This window comes from Hoplias malabaricus, chromosome 3 (genome assembly GCF_029633855.1).
Source record: "Hoplias malabaricus isolate fHopMal1 chromosome 3, fHopMal1.hap1, whole genome shotgun sequence".
Lineage (NCBI taxonomy): Eukaryota > Metazoa > Chordata > Actinopteri > Characiformes > Erythrinidae > Hoplias > Hoplias malabaricus.
Genome location: NC_089802.1, coordinates 60,854,186 through 60,875,888, shown reverse-complemented (window position 1 = coordinate 60,875,888; position 21,703 = coordinate 60,854,186). Strand labels below are relative to the sequence as shown.

General features: G+C 37.5%; 2 protein-coding genes across 12 annotated transcripts in view; one reads left to right on the top strand and one right to left on the bottom strand.

Annotated features, from left to right (window-relative positions):
- Window positions 1-546: 546 nt before the first annotated feature.
- On the bottom strand, window positions 547-8,176 carry zgc:103559 (Allantoinase, mitochondrial). The gene is made up of 11 exons (XM_066663873.1): window positions 8,030-8,176; window positions 7,336-7,487; window positions 6,702-6,816; window positions 5,828-5,974; window positions 5,028-5,073; window positions 4,426-4,519; window positions 4,036-4,222; window positions 2,361-2,499; window positions 957-1,129; window positions 781-813; window positions 547-696 (listed from the first exon to the last, which is right to left on the bottom strand). Exons 1-11 carry the CDS (start codon window positions 8,174-8,176, stop codon window positions 547-549), a joined length of 1,383 nt encoding a protein of 460 aa, XP_066519970.1.
- A 6,552-nt stretch (window positions 8,177-14,728) lies between these two features.
- The window catches only part of kif1aa (kinesin family member 1Aa), a 70,518-nt gene continuing 63,543 nt past the window's right edge, over window positions 14,729-21,703 (top strand). For 4 of the 11 annotated variants that reach the window (XM_066664480.1, XM_066664478.1, XM_066664479.1 and 1 more), the window contains exons 1-2: window positions 14,729-15,029; window positions 18,470-18,625. In XM_066664480.1, the coding sequence (XP_066520577.1) occupies window positions 18,520-18,625 (106 nt within the window). In that variant the 5' untranslated portion in view covers window positions 14,729-15,029; window positions 18,470-18,519. Of the gene's footprint in view, window positions 15,030-16,149; window positions 16,277-18,469; window positions 18,626-21,703 lie in introns of all 11 variants that reach the window. The other 7 variants (XM_066664481.1, XM_066664484.1, XM_066664483.1 and 4 more) reach the window with 4 other exon arrangements.

The window sequence follows — 21,703 nt, the reverse complement described above, 5'->3', positions numbered from 1 at the left end:
CTAGTTACACATTTTTACCACAACTTCAAAGTACACTCATTATGCATACTAAATTTAGCATAAAAATTCACTTTGTAGTGCTACAATTCTAAGTCCAGCTGCTTAATCATAATAATTTGCTTTACCAAAATCAGTGGTCAGGACCTTCACTTGAACAGGTATTATGTAGGCTTGTTCATGGCACTGTTAGTGGCATGTTTGTGTGTGTGTGTGTGTGTGTGTGTGTGTGTGTGTGTGTGTGTGTGTGTGTGTTTTGATCACAGGCAACAGTGTTCTCTGCTGGACTGAGGGTATTTTAACAGCCAAAACACCTGGCCCAAATCGTCCAGTGAGGAGACGCTGGCCACAAATGAAGAAGAAACTGTGCAAATGCAGATGAGCTGTAACAAGGTAAACCAAGTGTATATAGGTGTGTGTTTTAATAAAGTGGATAGTAAGTGGACAAAGTGTTTAAAACAGGAGCACTGCTGTATCTGACATATATGTACTTCAAAAAGGTCCACCCGTCACACTGTTCAAAAAGACCCATAAGGGTGGTTTGTGTATTCACAAAGCTGCCTGAGCCAGGATGTTATTTAAGAGTAAGCATTGCCCTAAAGGCTGAGAACTAAAGGAGCCATTAAAGTACACAAGCTTTCCGCGAACTATGGATCCTCTGACCTCTCCAAGCAGTGTAAAACCAAGATAGGGTGTCAACTGGAAAACAAGCATGAGAAGTTATGAGAGTTAATAAGTCTCTGATCCTTGTGCTGTAAAAGGAAGTAAATAACTCTCACTCACTTTATTCTTGTGATGTATGTTTTCCTCTTTCACCTGTAAAACAACAGAGCAAAATACCTTTCAGGGCTAAAGCTAAGAGAATGTTATGAGATATAAGGCCTAAAGAGATCTTTGATATGGTGCTAATCTCATAAACAAATCATCCTAGCTGTGTGAAATATTAAATCTGTTCTCACTGTAAATTCTTTCTCTGGATCCCAGATGACCAAGTCTGCATCATGACCTGGCGTTAGACTGCCTTTTTTGTTGTCAAGGCGACAGAGTTGAGCAGGTTTTTTACACAGGAGTCTTACTACTTCAGGAATGGAGAAACCTCTTTTACATGCTGAGCTCCAGAACAGAGGGAGGCCTATGTCCAGAAATGACAGAATGTTGAAGTGCAAAGAAAGAAACAACAGGTGAAAATACAACCTCATATTGCACAGTTGATCACCAAAGAACGTCTTTTTAAAAATTGTTTTTTCACTTTGCATATTAAGAAGTTTATTTTAGATACGAAATCGTAGTGCACGTTTCAGTCTCTCACGTATACAACAAAATTGTACTGTACTAACAAATGTATTTTTGAAAATGTATTTTGGCCACAATAGTTATGTAATATTGAGTCCAATTTTAAGTGAATATTAAGTAAAATTTAATTAATGTCATTATTTTAGAATCATCATCTCTGTTCATTCCGCACAACCTGTTAATCTCTAAATCTATGCACTTTTTATTTCATTTGTTTATTAAGTTTTTTATATGAGTTTTTTATAAACATAATTATTTGTATCTATATAAACTACCACAGGAGATTAATCAGCATAATTTATGCATCTGTCATAATTTTAGTTTCATTTAGTTTTAGAAGTTTTAATTTATTCATAGAAACACATTTGACCAGTTATTCCATGTGTAAATGCAAAGGATGCTGAACGCTGAGATGTATGGAAGCAAACTTCTAAAGGCATTGTCCTAACTATATCCATCTATTCAATATTCATTAATTTATTCATTCATTCATTCATTCATTCATTGTCTGTAACTGCTTATCCAGTTAAGGGTCACGGTCGGTCCGGAGACTACCCAGAGGGTGCCCCAGTCCTTCACAGGGGCGCACACACACTCACACACTCAAACCTACGGACACTTTTTGAGTCGCCAATCCACCTACCAACATGTGTTTTTGGATTGTGGTAGGTCTATTCAACATATGAATTCAATAATTAAACAAAATAATTAATAATCAAATCTTCTGTGAGTTTAACTCTATTTAGTGCTGAATGTATTTGTTTGCTGATGGAGATTTTGCAGTGTATTCTTTAACAACCTAAAGCAGTTTACAGGTTTTGTTTGTTTGTTTGTTTGTTTTTGTTTTTATTCCCCTGCAACACAACCACATTCTCTTGGATCTGCGCTTAACTTGATTTTAGAGAAGGACATGGCAAGGACTTTGATCTGATCTTCACACACAAGTGTGTGTGGTGTAAATGATTAATTGGAATGGTACACAGGTCCTGAACTGGAGCAGAACTTTAGTCTATGCTTGACATCATATTCAAGGAGTTATATGTAACCCCCAGGGATATGGCACAACATACCAAACTGCAGAGAGGAGATGCCACCCCAGGCCTGAGTGAAATCCCCTCTATCCAGGTGCTTCAGGTTGGGTGTACAGGGAGAGTGGTCAGACACAACCATATCAATGTCTCCAGCCCTTAGTGCTGACCACAGCTGCTCCTGAGAGCAATGCAGAAAACAAGTGCATTTTTAATTGATGTATTAATTGTTTACATTAGACTCTCTGTACAAAAGCACGGAACCACTGTAGCATTTCACTTAACTGATCAATTTTAAACATTTGAAGAACTTAATCATGCAATTGTGTGCAATGTCAGTTCTGAAATGTGTTTGCAGAGACCATATGAAAGAGACACACAAAGATGATTGTTTTTCTATATACTTTTAAAGCCCATGTGTGTCGTTTTTGAATGTGTTAACATGCCAAATTGTAATGTACCAGTTGTCTCATTTGCTTCACAAGCACCTGTATTGTTTTATTTGCTCTGTTTCAAATGTGTATTTTTTCTGTATATTATAACAAAAAAGGACATACAATACTCCATTAAAAATGGCATTTAAATAAATATTTTAACTATAAATGTGTCTCAGCCAACTCCACTGACTACACAGGAGCACTTTGCTCTGCTTTACACTTTGCCCCTTTTTTCACTGGTCAGGACCCCAGGACCTCTCTGGTGGTCCTGTGGGATCCTGACTGTTGAAGAAGATGGTGAAAGGGGCTAATAAAGTATGCAAGGCAACAGGTGCACTACATCATGCAAGTTTGTGCTGGTTGTCCTCTAGTCCTCCTTCATTAAACACAGGACACTATTGGCTGGATATTTCTGTTTGGTGGACTATTCTCAGTGTTACTTTAGCACTGAGATTGGTAAACCAGCCAAATAATACCTGCTCTGTGGTAGGTTGTGGGGGTCCTGACCATTGAATAACAGGGTGAAAGGGGGCAAACAAAGTGTGCAGAGCAACAAATGTTCTGAAGTTTGTAATTTTGGAACTACAAAGTATAGTCAGTGGAGGTGAGAAAATGAATGGACTTTTAATTTGAAATGTGAAATATTTGCATGTTGCATGTTGCAGTGGGGCACACAGCTCCAGGGACCTGGAGGTTGTAGGTTCAAGTCCCACGCCAGGTGACTGTGAGGAGTTTGGTGTGTTCTCCTTGTGTCTGCATGGGTTTCCTCTGGGTGCTCTGGTTTCCTCCCACAGTCCAAAAACACATGTAGGTAGTTGGATTGGCGACTCAAAAAGTGTCCATATGTGTGAGTGTGTGTCGCCCTGTGAAGGACTGGCACCCCCTCCAGGGTGTGTTCCTGCCTTGCGCTCAATGATTCCTGGTAGACTCTGGACCCACTGCTACCATGAACTGGATAAGCGGTTACAAACAATGAATGAATGAATGAAATCTTGCAGTTGATAAACTATTTATCTGTAAGGATATAAATGGTATTGTAGTTAGCTATACTGCTCATTTTGTTATTTCCTTAGCTATCCTTTGCTTAGATTTACCTAGCTATCCTATATATTAATTGTCATTCATCATTTTGTCTTTTTCTCATGTCTCCCATCAAGCATTATCAAAAGCCATCAATGTGTTGCATTCTGGTGATAAAAGCTGTGAAGAACATAAGCTGACACAGTAATATCTGATTAAGACAGTTGGTCATAGCTCAGAGGTAACATTAAGGGCCTCACCTGGTTGGCTTTGCCTCGTATTGGTGGGCAGCATTTAAACTGAGTGGCTCCAGATGGGACGTCTTCTGCAGACAGAGTGAGGTAGTGGTGGGTGGTCTCCACAGTCAGTGGAGCTCCAGCCTGTCTGGCTGTCTGGATTAATTCCAGAGACTGGGCTGAAGACAAGTGCACAATGTGGCAGCGAACTCTGCAGTAAATTGGGGAACAAATGACTGATTTACTATTGATAAATTTGACACCTTTGGCAGCGGAAGACCTGTGGATGAGTAGGTGTCTACAAACATTTGAAAATGTAGCATGCTATTATTAATGTAATTTTACATTAAGATAAACATATACTATATAAACATGATGTAAATATACAATAAGTTAAGAGTAAGTTGAACTGACTGATACTGCAGGCAGAGCTCAGTGACCATATGAATGGCCTCAATCTCCATGACATCAGGTCTGGACCTTAAAAATGTGGAGTACTCGCATGGATCTGAGGGAAGTGCAAAGTGATAAATGTGAAGCAAAGCTGTACATCATAGATTATATGTCTTAATTACTCCGGCACTTTTATGTGCACCCATTGTTGACAAATGTGTTCACTTTTGCACCCATAATTTGCATAATGTCCATAGGAATGCATTCACAAATAAGGTCATTTCAACCAAAACATTATTTAGAGGGCTATAAAGCATTGGGCTTGTGGAGCAGTGGAACTGTGTTCTATAGAATAATAGAGCACCATCCAGTACTTCTGGGATGAGTGAAGCTGTGCCTCCCTAATACTTTAATGGCTGAACGCAGTAACACCTTTACAGTAATGTTCAACATCTGGTGCAATTTTCCTAAAACAATAGAAGCTGTTTCTGCAGCAAAGAGGAACAAACTACCCGTTAACGCGTTTAATTTCAGAAGATATTTTGGGTAAACTTTTGTCTACAGACTTTTGGACATATTTTAAATTAATAATGCTTTAGGCAATGACATTAATTTTTGCTCACCGTCATTATCTGCCTGTGGCTGTAGGACCTCCTTCTCTGCATGAAACTACATAACATAATACAGTTACAACTCAAATGAAGGTGTGTTTTGTTAATGTTTGATTGTGCTTTAAACAGTGATTAGTAAAACAGTACTATATTTCCTTCATATAAATATTACTGTATATAGATTTATATAGACCTAGATTATGTATATAATAGTGTAGAACAGAACATCCTTGGGACTCATTTGCCTACATTGGTAATAGGATGAAAATTGAAAGTTGCTCTGGATAAGAGTACAAGGGGTGTTGAATAAGTTCTGGAATACACATTAAATGTAATATAATTTTTATTTTATTATTTTTATATATATCCAACCTTTTATATATGTGTAAGGTCTATCAATTCCGTTCTTACTCTGATTACTCAGGGCTAATTCTGGGCTGTAGGGTGGATGACTAATGTCTTGGAACCCAGTCTTCCACAGTGCAATGCTCAATATACTCATTAGTATATTTGTGTTACTCAGCATGTTTTACTTTTTGTAGCAATTGCAACAATACTAATGATTGAAGAGAGCTAATGTTTTCTTTATATCCCCTCAGAAAGTGTCAATTCCTAGAGCCATTAAAATTACCAGCAGTATTAGTTGACTATATCAATATCAAGAACTTATTGAAAAGCCTTGTATGTGCAAAATAGCATAAACGTGTTAAATGCAGGATTGCATATTGCTGTCCAGAACTGTGTTGCTCATTACATCTGCAGTCATTATAATGTCAGAATGACTGGACAAGCATGTGCATGTGGCTGCTCACCAGCAGAACACTTTCTGTGCCCTGGAGCTGCCTCATCACACTGTGCAGGTCAGTGTCTCTCACATGAGGAAACTCGTCCACTCCACTGTGTATCAGGAAGCATTTAAACCCAGCCACTCCAGCCTGCACCATGGGCCTCAGCTCCAGCTAGGAATGTAAAAGATTTTAACTGATAGAATGTATGATAAATGATTTGAATTAATGAGTTTTCTTTCTTTTTTTTTTCAATTAATATATATATGTGCTTCAATTTTACCAAGTGACTTGTCTGAGGAGGGTCTAGACTGGCATGGAATTCCCTACATTTAAAGGGAACATATTCAACAGGTTCCCCACGAGTTATTACAGTTCTCTGGGGTCTTAATGAAATATCTGTGACCTGCTTTGGTCAAAATAAGGATAAAACAACATGGCACCATTCTCCTCCTGTCTAAATAGCCCTATTCAGAACGACCAGTTTCAAGACCTGTTCTTTTAAATGAGAATCAGTCACAGCTCAGTTCAGTGTGAGAACCCAGGAATGAGGTGTGAGGAACAGAAGCTCTGGTCTTTAGCCGTTTTCACTTGGTTCTCTTTCTTCTCTGTTCCTTGTTTTGCCATATTTAATCAGTATAGTTATTTCTTTGCAATTTGTTTAACCTTTTGTTTGAGCTCTCATATAAACATGGGTCCAGTGCTATGATTGGAGAGACACAGATGAAGAGGTTTGGACAAACTTATAATTTTATTATAATTCTGCAATTTATATATTAAAAGTAGTAATGGCATTTAGACTCACATAAATTGATTTAGACAGACATATTATATATAAATAACAAAAAATGCAACACATATCCAATATATGTAAAGCAACAGACAGGGATTATGTCAGTACCTGGTTACCAGGAATGACCCCTCCCCAGAATGATGTATCCACATAGCACTGGCCAGTAGCAGCTTGCAGCTTTTCATGGAAATTCACCAGAGTAGTGGTTGGTGGAATGCTATTGCTGCAAATGAGGAAATAAGGACATCATGTCATTCATTGAGACACTTATATTTATATGCTTCAGACACTATATGGCCAGACATCTGCTTATACATAATTTCTTCTGAAATCAACAGTATCAGGATGTAGTAACAGCTTCTACTTCTTTCAAAAGAAATTACACAAGATGTCTGAGTATCTTTGAGAGGATTTGATTGCATTTAACAGAAAGGGTACTAGTGTGGAGAGGAGTGTGTTAGAGAACATCTTACTCTAGGTAACCTCTAGCTGATATTGAGCCTTGGGCATGGAAATATCAGGTTAATATCTCAGAGCCTTCGATTCTATTGGCAACTCTGTGCATTACAACATAGCTGAATTAACTAACTGTAAAAAAGCATTTATACATTTTGAACAATAAAAGTTAATGTTCACCCTTTCCATTGTTTTTGATGTGTAATAAATGAATATGAGCTGAAAGGAGTCCATTTATGAATGTGTGTTTATATATTTGTGTGTGTATGCATTCACAGGTACTCACAGGGGCATATCCACAATGGTGGTCACTCCTCCAGCTGCTGCAGCTCGTGTTGCGGTCCGGTACCCTTCCCAGGCTGTGCGGCCCGGCTCATTAACATGAACGTGGCAGTCCACTATACCTGGCATCACTACACAGTTCCCCACGTCCAGCACCTACAAACATATACAGAAGATTGGACTTCAGATCATATTCCATGTTTTATTGATTTTCAGTGGGAAAATAAGGAAAAAAAATAACCTAAAGAACACACTAGAGCACGTTTTATTTCACAAATACCCTACATTTAAAAAACCTGAGGCCTACTAAGCTATTGTAGGTTAAATTATATATCTGTAATAAATTGTTAGTTGTTATACGTTATTCATAAGATATCAACAGATGAACATCATATCAGAAAGCACATTGACACTTTATTTGAAAATATTCATCAACTTGACAAGATTTGAGACAAATATGTATGGCCTTTGTGATGTTTTTGTGGTAACCTGTTAGCTTGTTATCATTTTCATAGCCGCAGTTCAAAACTAAAGAAGCAAATTTTGTGCCAAATAATGTTCACAGATTGACTACAAAGGGTGAACTGTGTAAATTTCTTTCTTTTTTTTTTTTAGGTCAAACAATCTCGTATCAGAAACGTGCAATACACCCTGTGTCCAGTAGAGGGGGGATCTGTCACACTTCGACTCCAGCTCACCTCTCCTGCTGTGTGTAGAGTGGCTCCTGGATCAGGTAGAATCTTCTGGATCTTTCCATCTCTAATGGTTATGAGCGCAGGCCTAATCTCATCCTCAACGACAACCCTCTGACTCCTCACAGCACTCACTGTGGATCCTGCCTCCATGTTGAATATTATGAAAACTGTTATACAGTACTGAAATATGTGTCCTGTCTGGAAAAGGGAATGCTTCTGAGCTCTAATGTCACTGAACCTGCCCTAGCATTCCCTTTGCAATGAGTCCACTGTTAGTGATAAGGGTTTGTTGACCTCTGGTACAGTAGTGTAATGAATTGCTGGTTAAATGTGGATAATTCAGACTTTGACAGAGCAAATGGTAACCAATCAGAACCTCGCATTACATGACAGCAGTGCTCAAAGTGGGCCAGTACTCACCCATTCACAGAACACAGGTCCTAATACATTTTTATGGAGCTAATTTACTGCAAAATTGCACAAATAAGCAGAATGTATTCTGTAAATATAATACAAATACAGAAGACAACTATCTACCACACACTGTGCTTTAAAGCATGGTTTTCACATGCACTGATGTGCAATTTTGTGAATCCTTTTGTGAATTTTGCAACATTACCAGACACAAACTTGTGTGGAGGTTCACAACCAAATGCAAACTGTACACTTGTATAAATACATAACCTCACAAAGTAGGTGGCCCTGTGGTTTCAATATACAAGATATGACTGGTGGTGTGCCAAATTCTGACTCCTGACTGTGTAGCATGAACACAACAGTTTACGCTTACAATTCCTGCATCTGTTTATAAACTAGTGTTAAATTTGAAGCTTTAAGCAATAGCTGTATTGTATTTAATAAACTGAAGACTTAACTAACTCCGTATGGCCTTTTTAAAACAGGATAATTCTGGCACAACAACTAAGGGCATCTCTCATCATGGTTAGGATTAGGGTTAGATTCTTAGATTTTCACATCTTTTAAAACGAGCTGGGTTATAAACAAAGCAAGTGTGCTTACAGAGCTGAGGTATAAACATATTTCAAATTGAGAGGCTGGCTAAACAGCTTTTCGTTAGTTGATGTGTGACATATTTGAGAGTGCGTATGCTTTTGCCTTTGAGACATGAATTAAGTTTGAGGCCAGTAGGGTGCAGCAGAGCACCCTCAATTACAGTGGATTTCGGTAACAATTCCTACAGTGGGTTGCTGAATTTGGAATAGGGAAAACAAAACCATATCTTTCATTTTCAGTGAAGCATTTGTGGTGTAAATACACTTAAACCCTGTAAAAGGTTGAATGAGAGCTAGTTTGTCTTCATATTAGAAAATCATGGCCTCAATGAACCCTGTCATATCCTGCCATAAAGCAGGTAAGCAACATTTTATTTGAGATGTACGTTGCGCGTCGCTAAAATTAGCTTTTACTGTTTTGTCATTTGGTTAAAGATTACTCTTTTTGTGATAAGCCCTGATCAAATTTAAAAAGGTTATTTAGACATAATGCCATAGTAAAGTATTGTCGCAAGCGTCCAGTAAGAGTCCGGAAAGGCAGTCATTATTGCTCGAGGGTTCTCATTATTATGCCCTAACAAGGACATAGGGGAAAAGGGCATACAACAGTTTGGACTTGGTGAATGGCGATGGCTGGCAGAGCCTTATCCACATTCACACAAGCTTTGCTGACTCTGGATGCTACCTTGCCCTACTTCCCACAGTATATCAAATTCAAATAGATCAAATCAAATTTATTTGTATAGCGCTTTTTACAACTGATATACAAAAATGTAAAAATCCCCCACGTGAGCAAGCCAGGAAGACAGTGGCAAGGAAAAACTCACACAGAGCTGAGGAAGAAACCTTGGGAAGAACCAAGGCTCACAGGGGGTGGGACCTATTCCCCCCCCGTTCAGTCTACCTTTAAATTATTGACAAAATTAAAAGGACCCTATACATTACATAGGTCTGCTGTTATGCTCATGTGTACTGATATGATTATAGTATTATAATGTAAGCATTTATGATGATGCTATTATTATTGTTAACACACACACACACACATACACAAGGTCACAGCACTACATATACATAAGGCACAGTTATGCATAAGCATGCATTTAGGTACACAAATAACCTTAAAACTGTCTGAACACTATAAGGGTGAGGCTATTAAACTAGAGCTGCTTTCTCATGTCCCAATTTGCCCAGTCCCCCAACAATCCATGGCTGATGCCAGAGTATATTTTCAAACTAGTCACATCACTATGTCATACAGAATACAGCAGTCGCCTTAAATGTTTCTTACTAATAAATGAGTGAGATTTGCAGTTTTTGTATTGCTGGGTTTTTTTTAAGGAAGACTTGTCAGCATTCTTATGTATGTTCTTCTTTAAAAGACCATTTCAAGTGGCAGGTTCACAACAGCAATTCTTTAGCTGTATAAATTATGCAGGACTGATGCTCCACTGAGCAGAGAGGGAGAGAGAGAGAGAGAGAGAAAGAGAGAGCAAATATAGTCCTGAGGGGCTGGTCAAGCCAGACTTAATGTCATTAAATCTAGTCACTCTAACTAGGCTTTAGTCAAATATGGAAGCTTCATCTAAAGTTCTACCTTTAAAACCTTGTTCTATTGATCACCATGTGACACCAGCTGTTTACAAGGTTATTAACATTTTAATGACCTTAACTCTACAATGCACATGTCTGAATCATAGACCAGTGACATCTTTCTGACATCTCATAAATATGTCATGACTTTGTTGATTACTTAGGCTCTACCTAAATACCTTACTAAATATACTGTATTAATATGAGATGTCCAATATTTTTTATATTTAATTTCGTTAGCACTCCCATACAGTGTAGATATGTAATACATGAACAATACATCACATCCCCTGCACACAATAATGGAAAAAACAGAAAAGCATGTTCAGTGGAAGGCTGACACTGCTGCATTGTGTTAAAATATGCCGTCTGAGAGTGCAATTAGACTCTTATATGAGTCTTTACTGCAGGGACACTACTGGTTTAATGCTGAACTGTGCTGAGTTACACTATACAGCTCCCTGTTTACAGTATATTAAAACACACTAATATGCAATGTGTTGCTGTTAATGAACCTGGTACTCTTATTACATACAATTTCTGCACCCTAAATGAACACTACAATTAGTGCAGGTCTTAATAACACAAGCCCATTTGCAGAAAAGTTGTAACATTTCCTGAAATGCAGTAAAAACAGGAAACAGGAACCCGTATATAATAATTCTATTGAATATATTTTAAAAAAGTACAAACTAAAGATATCCAATTATTTGCATTTGGTGAATAAAAGCAAATTTAAATTAGTTGTCTCCTACTCAAAAAATGTTGGGACAGTGGAGAAAATGAGTGAACTTTTTTTTATTATTATTATTATTATTGGGCATTACATATTTTGACTTGAAACATTCAAATATAAGCAGGTAAAAATAAATGAGGGATTGTGGCTCACTACTTTGTGCCAAATGAGAGACCTGTCAAACAGGTTAAAAATAAAATATTTTCAGTGCAAGGCTGGAAAGGAATGGAAGTCTTTCAACATCTAACATGCATAATATTGTGGGAAAGATTCAGAATATTATAATATTTCAGCAAAAGCAAGTTCAGAAAAGTCTGAATGTATGTGACATTTTAACCCTCACAGCCACAAAGGCTTGGCCGTATGTGTCAAAACTGTTGTCACTTAACACTGTCGGCTGTTTCATGAAGAAATGTAAGATGAAACCAATCATGTAAATAAAGCTGTAAATAAAATTCTATACAGAAAATCTGCCCCATGTTTTAATATCTTCAGTTCTCAAATGATTAAAAGTTATAGTTAAAAGGAAAGATGATTTAACACAGTGGTAATCATTGGTCACAACTTTTTAAATGTGTTGCAACAAATTCAAAATGTGTTTTAACTACAACCACAAACTACAAGTTGTTCAGTGAAAATATTGGAAATCCTTTCTCTTTACTTTCTCTTTTGCTCAGTGAACTGAAGTTTGAAGGACATGAACAAATCTTACACACGTTACCTACATGTTACAAGAGCAGCGATACATATATACTGTATCTCTGCTCTTGTACAATGTGTATGCTACAGTGATGTTTCAGGATAAATAAAGTGTTACCTGTTATTTACTTTGTTACTATGCATAGTTTCAGAAATTTGATATTGTATTTTTAAATAGAAGTAAAGAAATTTTCACATTTTCACATTTTTTTCACATTTCACATTTTCTTTGTTATTTTTTTAGATGGTAAAACTTGTTGTCACAGCTGTAGTAATTTACCATTTGCTAGGAAAAATGAGTAAAAAAAAGTAACATTTTTGTTTGTTAAAATGTTTCAATTTTACCAACATATAAGCTTGAAAAAACATTAAATAATTCATTTTGACCTCCACACAGCATTTTTTTAAATTCCTGACACCGTTTGCCATTGCTTGGAGTGTTACTTAGTGATTGGTAGTTTTAGTGAAGAGCACTCTGAGCTGTAATGGACTCACTTTGAATGGCCAATGGTGACATTATCACAGTGTAATTACAGAGCGATATTATCTCAGCTCATGGAAAAGAGGAAGTGGCATTGTAGACATAATGAAAGAAGATAAAGATGGAACGAACTGTACTTGTGGAGCTGAGAAGGCATATGCTCAGAATAAATGCACTAAAACAATCCCCGGAATGATGTCCAATAAGGTGACTCCTTCAGTACCTTTAATTGTGGCACGTTATTGTACTGTATTGTACTGATTATGTTTTTGCAGGGCAGCATGGTGATACTACAGATTCTGTTGCTGCCACACAGGTCCAGCGTCTTGGTGTCCTGGGTTCATTCCTTTCTTTAGGTCACTGTAAGATGTTTGATATGGGTTTTGCCTTTTCCTACATTTAAGGTTTTGGGACCATTGCTGTGTATTTGAAAAGAAATTCTGAATAGGATACAATATGAAAATATTAATACTGATATAACTTAATTTACTGAATAATTTGCTGAAACTGAATTTATAAAACTAAAGATAATGTTGAAAATATTTGGACTGGGTGTTTAAAGGCAACAGTGTTTTGTAGAGGACAGTGGCACTGTGTTTCTGTCTGAGTGAAACATGAGTGGCATCTGCCCATCCGGCTATGGTAGATTCGGGATACAGTGCTTAGTCACTCTGTGTCCACCCTCTTCTATTGTACAGGAAAGAGATCACACAATAACACATCTCGACCTGAACAGAAAAAGAAGCATCATGAATCGACTCACTTGGCTTCTTGTACAGGTTTTACAGCTCTACATAAAATATAACATGATTTTGTGTGGCATGCTTTTCCATTTTCTGATTTTAAGAAGACTGTTTATATTTTTTCCCTGACTAATCGATGCTGCATGCGATCTTGATGACAAATCTGTTTTCTGTTTATAATCTTTATCATACCTCTGTATACCTTCTGCAGTACAATTCTTCCTTATAGCTCCATCCTTCAGTAAACATTGTCCTTGCTTACAGTGGGTTATATTCAAAGGCCTTCTGCCATGTAATATGACCAAACCAACAGCTCATTGTTAATCTCATTAGGATTTAATTCTGCTAAATATATATTTAAAAATCCTTGTTTAAAGTCTAGTTGAAAGTCTGTGGAGAGAGTCTAACGGCTCAATCACAAGCATTTCTTCAGAGGTTTTACATTCGTTTAGGCCTTAATTCACATTCTTTTGAAATTTAAAGCCTGAACTGAGACGCATCAAGAGTAGGAATTAGTGTCAGATGGGACTGCCTTTATTGTGAATGCATTTCATGGGCCGACTTTCCTCAGGATTTGTGAAGGGGGGGGGTAGAGAGGCCGAAAGACTCTAAGAGTTTGTGAATTGAGAGTAATCCTACCCCAAAGCCAATTCTCTTTGACAGATAGCACAGAGCAAAGGGAGAAAATAGGCCAAATTGGATTTACAATGTCACATTTACCATGTTATGAAACAGAAATTGTGATATTCATCCATGTTTATTTCTTCTTCACTAATTAACAAGACATGTAGGCCTGTAACACAGAATTATTTGAAAATTTGATGATGGATATTTTGCATTATATTTCCATAAGGCAACAGCATGCAGCAGTAAAATTGTAAACTGATATGTGTACAATGGGAATAAATCAATGAGCTGCCATAGGAGCCAAACTCATAAGACTTCACAGAGCATATAACAGACTTAAGATTATAGTAAATAAAAAAGGAAAAGTCATTGTTTTAATAGAGATAATGTTTAATCAATATTTGATATAACAAAGCAAACAAATAATTAAAAATTATATGTTTTCACTATAAACAAAATTAGTAATATTTTATTTATACTATACTATATTTACTGTAATAAATATTATATGTTCAGACTTGAATTTCACATTTTAGATAAATGTGTTATAGTCCACATTTTTAAGTGTGTTTTACCAAAGTATAAATGTATTAATATCCTGTGTATGTTAAAGGGCCAACCAGAGCTGTGTTATTGTGTGTGCTGTTTACTCTAGGGATTTTAATCGCTCTCTCTTTCCCAGCTCTTCTTCCCTCCCTCCCCGTTCATTCCCCTCCTCCACAACCTCTCTCTCTCTCTCTCTCTCTCTCTCTCTCTCTCTCTCTCTCTGCTGCATTGATGCTGCTGCCTCCCTCGGCGGTGACGTCACTGGTTCACTCAGGCTCAGCATCACTGCTCTGAGCGGGCGGCAGAGCCATTTTGGCTTCTGTGATATAGGCAGAGTACACACAGTACTCTACACTTCTCTGAGCCCCTCCCGGAAAAAGGAGGCCTCACCGGGACCCCGCAAAACTCCTAAACCCCAATGGACAGTCATCTTTAACGGGGAATTCAGGAGACAGAGGGGGCTTTCTCTGGCTGTCTAAGGCAGGCCTTTTATAGACACAAAAGGCCCGGGGGTTTTGGGTTTCTTTACCAGCTTTGGGAAGTAGGAGCAGCAGCACTGTAAAAGGTAAGAGCTTCCTTCGCTCCCGTTCTTTCTGTTTGACGTGGTGCTCCAGAGGTCAATGCAGTTTTAACGAGGACTGGCTTATTGCATGCTGGTTACTGAGGTAGAATTGCTGTGGGGTGCGGCTTGTAGTCTATTGAAAAGCTGTAAACAAACCAGAACCTGAGACGAGAAATAGCGAAAACTGGACAGTGACACAAACTGACCGTGTTAATTTAAACCCCGTGAGGGATAGGCCTCGCTATTAGTAGTGTATGATAAATGCACAGTCATTCGTGGTGTGTGTGGGCTCTTCAGGACACTACAATAAAACCTGACACTAATTGACGTCACAGGCCTTACGCCTAATGTGAGAGAGGAGGCTGTGTGTCTGTTAAGACATTTACTTCTTTATTCATCTCGGGAGAAACACGCGTAATGGAGGCTGAAATCACGTAATTCTCTCATTTTAAGGCAAGTTCCTTTAAGGCCAATGAAATGTTGTTTGGCGGAAAGCCGAGAGTCGTGAGGTCTGAATACATTAGTCTGCAGAGTCATTTTCGCGTGACACGTGATGAAGGCGATGAACAGTCTGGACGCCCAGGAAATTCACCTGTTCCCTGCTCTACACATATATTTATGAAACATGTTCCTGTTACAGATATTTCCTCACGTTTTCGTAGTTACTGTTTTCATATGTTTTAAGTAGTTTTTTTTTGGAAAAAAAGGAAGTTGTAATATCTTACCTTTACTCGTTGTGGTTAAACAGCGACATTCCTTCACCAAATATTTGATTTATATACAAACACGTATGGAAATAGGGCTTAATGAAATCAAACACATAGAAGTTAAATATTTCTATTTCTGGTCATAGGCAATGATAGACTGGCTGTAATGGTTTAGAGGAGCTTGGTGGTCCTGGAATTGTACATTAAGACATATTAAACTCTTTTCTCGTAATGGAAAGTTAGAGGAAATACCTGAAGATTACAGGTTTTTACGTTATTATTTTTTATTTTTTTGGAAATAGAAAGTGCTGCTGTCCCTTTTAGAATATTCCCTATGGATGTGAACAGTTTGTGACAATATTTAAAGTTGTTTTCCTTGTATTTCTATCTTGAGATTTACATTTTATTTTGTATAGTTGGGATAGAGCGGCACGGTGGCGCAGCAGGCAGTGTCGCAGTCACACAGCTCCTGGGACCTGGAGATTGTGGGTTCAGTTTCCACTCCGGGTGACTGTCTGTGAGGTGTGTTCTCCCAGTTTCCGCGTGAGTTTCCTCCGGGTGCTCCGGTTTCCTCCGGGTGCTCCGGTTTCCTCCCACGGTCGCAAAACACACGTTGCAGGTGGATTGGCGACTCAGAAATTAGTATGAGTGAATGTGTGAGTACATGTTGACTTGTGAAGGACTGGCGCCTCCTTCAGGGTGTGTTCCTGCCTTGTGCCCAGTGATTCTGGGTAGACTCCGGACCCATCGCAATCCTGAACTGAATAAGTGCTTACAGACAATGAATGAATGAATGACTGACTGAATGAATGAATAGTTTAGTTAAATAACATTTAACTAAATATCTATTAAATTCAACTTAATTATCCTGAAGCCTAGCTCAAACCTTCAGCTCATCTTAGTCTACACCAAATATTTTGCCTAGAATTTGAACACCTGTAAAATATATATTTTGTGAGTATCCAAAATAAGTAACCCAGATTGCACATTGCAGCAGTATAAGAATGAAAATATTCAAATATGTTTTAAACATGTTTAAGGAGGACATCAGGGCGGCATGGTGGAGCAGCAGGTAGTGTCGCAGTCACACAGCTCCAGAGACCTGGAGGTTGTGGGTTTGTTTCCCACTTCAGGTGACTGTCTGTGAGGAGTTGGTGTGTTCTCCCTGTGTCCGCGTGGGTTTCCTCCAGGTGCTCCAGTTTCCTCCCACAGTCCAAAAACACACGTTGGTAGGTGGATTGGCGACTCAAAAGTGTTCGTAGGTGTGAGTGTGTGAGTGAATGTGTGAGTGTGTGTGTTGCCCTGTGAAGGACTGGCGCCCCCTCCAGGGTGTATTCCTGCCTTGCGCCCAATGATTCCAGGTAGGCTCTGGACCCACCGTGACCCTGAACTGGATCAGCGGTTACAGATAATGAATGAATGAATGAATGAAGGAGAACATCAAGAATCAGTTCTATATCTAATTTCATGAGCATATAATTGAGTGTCCTTTCAACATGTTAGATTTGAATCCTGTAAAGGAACCATAAAAATCTTCACCTCTAGGTTTATGGTTAATATGTTAAATTTGTAGCCTATAATGTACTGTCAAGTGGGTACAAGCTATGATGTGGTGTTCAGTCTAGATGCCGGTTTTAAAGTTTATTCTAGCATCTTTGCAATAGACAAGTTGGTTTAAGATACATACAATTAATTCAATATTAACTCTTTACAAGGATTTAGTATAAAATATAGTATCTCTAACATTTGATTTGATGTGGTACAGCTAAGAATATAACAAAACACAAATACACGTAGTAATGTATTAATTAGACATTAAATAATGAGTGTCTGTCTTTCCAATCAGCAGAATGTGACACAGCATGATATTGCTTTACAGAGAACATAGCAATCTGCCCTGCAGCCGGCACACACAAGATGGCACGCTGTCTTATTCAAATAAACCCTGTGGGACATAACAAGAATGGCAGTGAACAACTGCATGCTGTTTACCATCCACTGAGCTTGTTCTAATAGAAATCAGTGTCTCTCCAGTTGTACTGTAACAGTGCCTCCATTTTGGTCATCCACCATGGCTGTACTGAAGCCAGGGTGTGTGTTATTAGGCCATTGTAATCCTAGAAAGCGAGCTGACATTTAGCCAGGCTAGCAGTTCTTTTGTTGCTCTCAGACCCAATATCTGCCTGTTGCTATCTGTAGCTGACTCTGCTTGATCTTTTCATTCTCAAATCATGCTAGCTCTGGTTCTCTGCATTCTATAAGCAATGCAAAATTATATGATTGTGTATAATAATTATTATCTCACAAAAATATTTTATTGATGGAAAAAAAAATCCTTCATTGGTGTCAGCTAAAATTCATGTTTATTAATTATATTTTATTCAAATGTACTGCTGATGTAATGCTGTAGTATTGAGGCTGAGAATTATTGCCTCCTGACCTCAGAACAGTATGTAATTGAAATTGCAGTGGTGTAGAAAGGTCATTGCCATTATTCTTTGCCATTCTTTTATATTTTGATTGCAAAATGATTTTTTTGGTATATATTATTTCAATATATAGACATTGTCAGTATTGACCTGAAACAATGTATTTTATGTCTTGATATTGGAAATGATAATTTCAGATATCTTAAATGAAAGGCACATTGGCTTTCTCCATGGGCTTAATGGTAATTATAATAATATATTGCAGTCTAAAATGTCAAATAACTGATGTTTTTTATTTCTCTGGCAGGTGCTAGAGTTGGTCTGGACATTTGGCAGTGGGCTCCATAAAGAGGCACCATGGCAGGGGCCTCAGTGAAGGTGGCGGTACGAGTCCGCCCCTTCAACTCACGGGAGATGAGCAAAGAGAGCAAGTGCATTATCCAGATGTCAGGAAACACAACCAGTGAGTATCCATGTGCAGCTGAGCTTCAGTATGCTCTCAGCAATCATCAGTTGCTGGACACACTTAATATCTAAAAACTTTTAAGTAAATCACTTCATTTACCGTATTGTCACAGTATTTACTTGGTTGCCAGTAGCAGCTCTAGTATCACAATGCTTGATACTAAACAATTCAGATTGTTACAAATTATTTAACATTACTAATTCAATCTCTGGTTCATAAATACCAAATTCCACAATTAAACAAACTTAAAAAACCTAGCTGGAAGAATGCAGCTTCATTTAGCATGTTTTGAAGGGAAGATAAATATTGATTTATTTTACTGTATCCTCACCTGAAAGTTTTATATAGAACTGACAGTATCAAAGTTTGAAATTTTTTGGGAGGGATATTATAAGAAGGTTTGATACGGAATGCCAATACCAAAACCTTCATTGTGATACTGATTTCCAAATAATATATATATATTTTAAACATTCTTTTTATTTCAAACCAAATTGAGTGTAGCTTAAATCTGAAATTACTGTATGATGCTGGAAGTTCAGGTTAGATTTACAAAATAATGGGTTGAAGACCAAGAAGTGCTGAACTTAAAATTATAGATGAAATATAGAAAGCCGGTAAGCAATCTACATTTTGGAATCTGTATGCCTATTATAAGCTTAAAACTGAGCATTTATTTCAATATATTTGAATATATATATTCGTATATATATATATATATATATATATATATATATATATATATATATATATATATGAATTTAGTACTGAATGGCTTGAGTGAAGCTTGATGACTGTTTGTTCTGTGTCAAACAGCAGTAAGTTTTGTTTGCGTTTTCACGTTCACCACAAGTGGGTCTGGTTGTTTTTGATTGGTCTAATTTTTATACACTATCAGAAAAAAAGGTATGACAGAGGCGCAATATTAGTCACTGACAGTGTAAATGTACCATTAAAGGTACATCAATGATTTTAAAGTCCATTTGTGTTCTCTAAAGGTACATTGTATTCTCTTCTCCAGAAGGAGAGGTGAATATTTGTACGTGTTCATTACCATCACCACAGGGGCAATTTTTCTGAAAGTGTACAGGCCATTCACCATCTCCGTGTTGTTAGATTAAATGTCCCTATATAAAACTTATGACAAATAAATAAGAATATGGGATATGAATTAAAGCTCTTAATTAAAACAGTTCGTCTTTCATCCCTGTGTTTAAAAAGCATTAAACTTTCGTATGTTGTGCAGCACTAATGGAAACACAGAGAACGTTTTCAACATTTCAGACGAAAGTGTAGCTGACTTCATCCTGGGATGAATTAATATGTTCAGCCATTTTGAGATTCTCTTATGACAAAGTCATTCACTTATCACTGAAGTAGCAATCTACAGATCAGCTGATCTAAAGTGAAATTTGTCTAATATATCTGCAAAAAATGGGACAGAAAAACATTATGTGAAATGTATTCTATACAGAGGCAGCTATGAAGATGGGGTAAATAAAACATTTAAAGGAACTGGCTCTGAAGCTGCAGGCTTAACATGAGGATGTTCTGTTTCATATCTTAGTCACTATACATCCCTGGAGTTCAAGAGATGTAATCTTAGCATCTCAAAAACTAATGTAATTTGTTGTGCAGTTTGAGTCTGGCATTAAACTGTTTTGGGAATAAACAGAATTCATGTACACAAGTGTTTTTTGAAAATGCGTTATTTATGCTTTTGCTTAATTACTGGGATATTGATGTTCAGTTTTGTTGCTGTAGAAATATCTTGGAATGTGTGTGTGTGTGTGTGTGTGTGTGTGTGTGTGTTAGGGATGCTTCGGAAGGCGAAGAGAACTCAGCTGATAGGAGACTGAGGGAGATTTGATTTCTAGTCAGCAAAGCCATTGGTCAATAATGAATGAGATCTTTTAAAATATTTACGGTTTGGCCTAATTTAAGTTCCTTTCATCATGGGTGGCTCGAGACAAACAGCATGGCCACCATGAGATGTTCAGACTTCTGTTGCAAGTGTTTTGTAGTTTTCATGACTGCAGCATGTCATAACTAATGGGAGGTCAACAAATATATTACTTGGAGTAAACTAGACCTGTGAGGGTTTGCTTCTGTGTTTTCAGTGTGTGGATGTTCTTAAAAAAACAAACAGATGAAAAAACAGATGGAGTGTTAATTATAGTGGATGCAATTCTACACCCCACTGGTGTTACTGAGCTCAGGATAAGGTTGGTGTGAGAGGAGTATAGTGTAGCAGAGCAGGAATCTGCAGGAAAATTGTGTAGTGGGATTATATTCCTTTGTCACTATAATTGCTGATATAACTGATACTGAATGTTTAACCACATTTTACACTTTTTCAGGCCCTCAAACATTTGTGCTCAAATTTTCTATGCTTCTTCTGTCAGAAATCACTTTGATTGTACATGCAATCCAAAAGATCAGATTCAAGAATAACAAAATTTTTGGTAAAATTGGCATAATCATAAAATGGCAACATTTTATGATTTTGCAGTGTTCATGAATGATTATAATATTTAAACTTGCAGTACCTTGATCAATAATGGCAAATATTTACAATGTCATTTTAATTGTTTGCAGAAATGACCAGTATATTTATACACATAAGTAAAGTTTTACATATAACGTTAAAATAGTGAAATCCATCCATCCATCCATCCATCCATTATCTGTAACCGCTTATCACATTTAGGGTCGCAGGGGGTCCAGAGCCTACCTGGAATCATTGGGCGCAAGGCGGGAAAATAGTGAAATAAAAAATAATAATACATTTTCTTTTGGGACTAATTTACCTTAAAATGTTCTGCATTTTAAAATATGTATTAGCTCAAGCCATAGTTTTTCATAAACTATTAAAAAAACAATAAAAATAAATACTTGCCCTGCGATGGACTAGCGCCCCCTCCAGGGTGTGTTCCCACCTTGTGATAGGCTCTGGAGCCTCCACGGCACAGACTGTGCATCCTTGTGACGGTGAGGTGACTGGTATCATGAGGTTTTATGGACATTATGAATTCTTTGTGAGTGAATCAGTGTGAATCAGCCTCTCAGCTACGA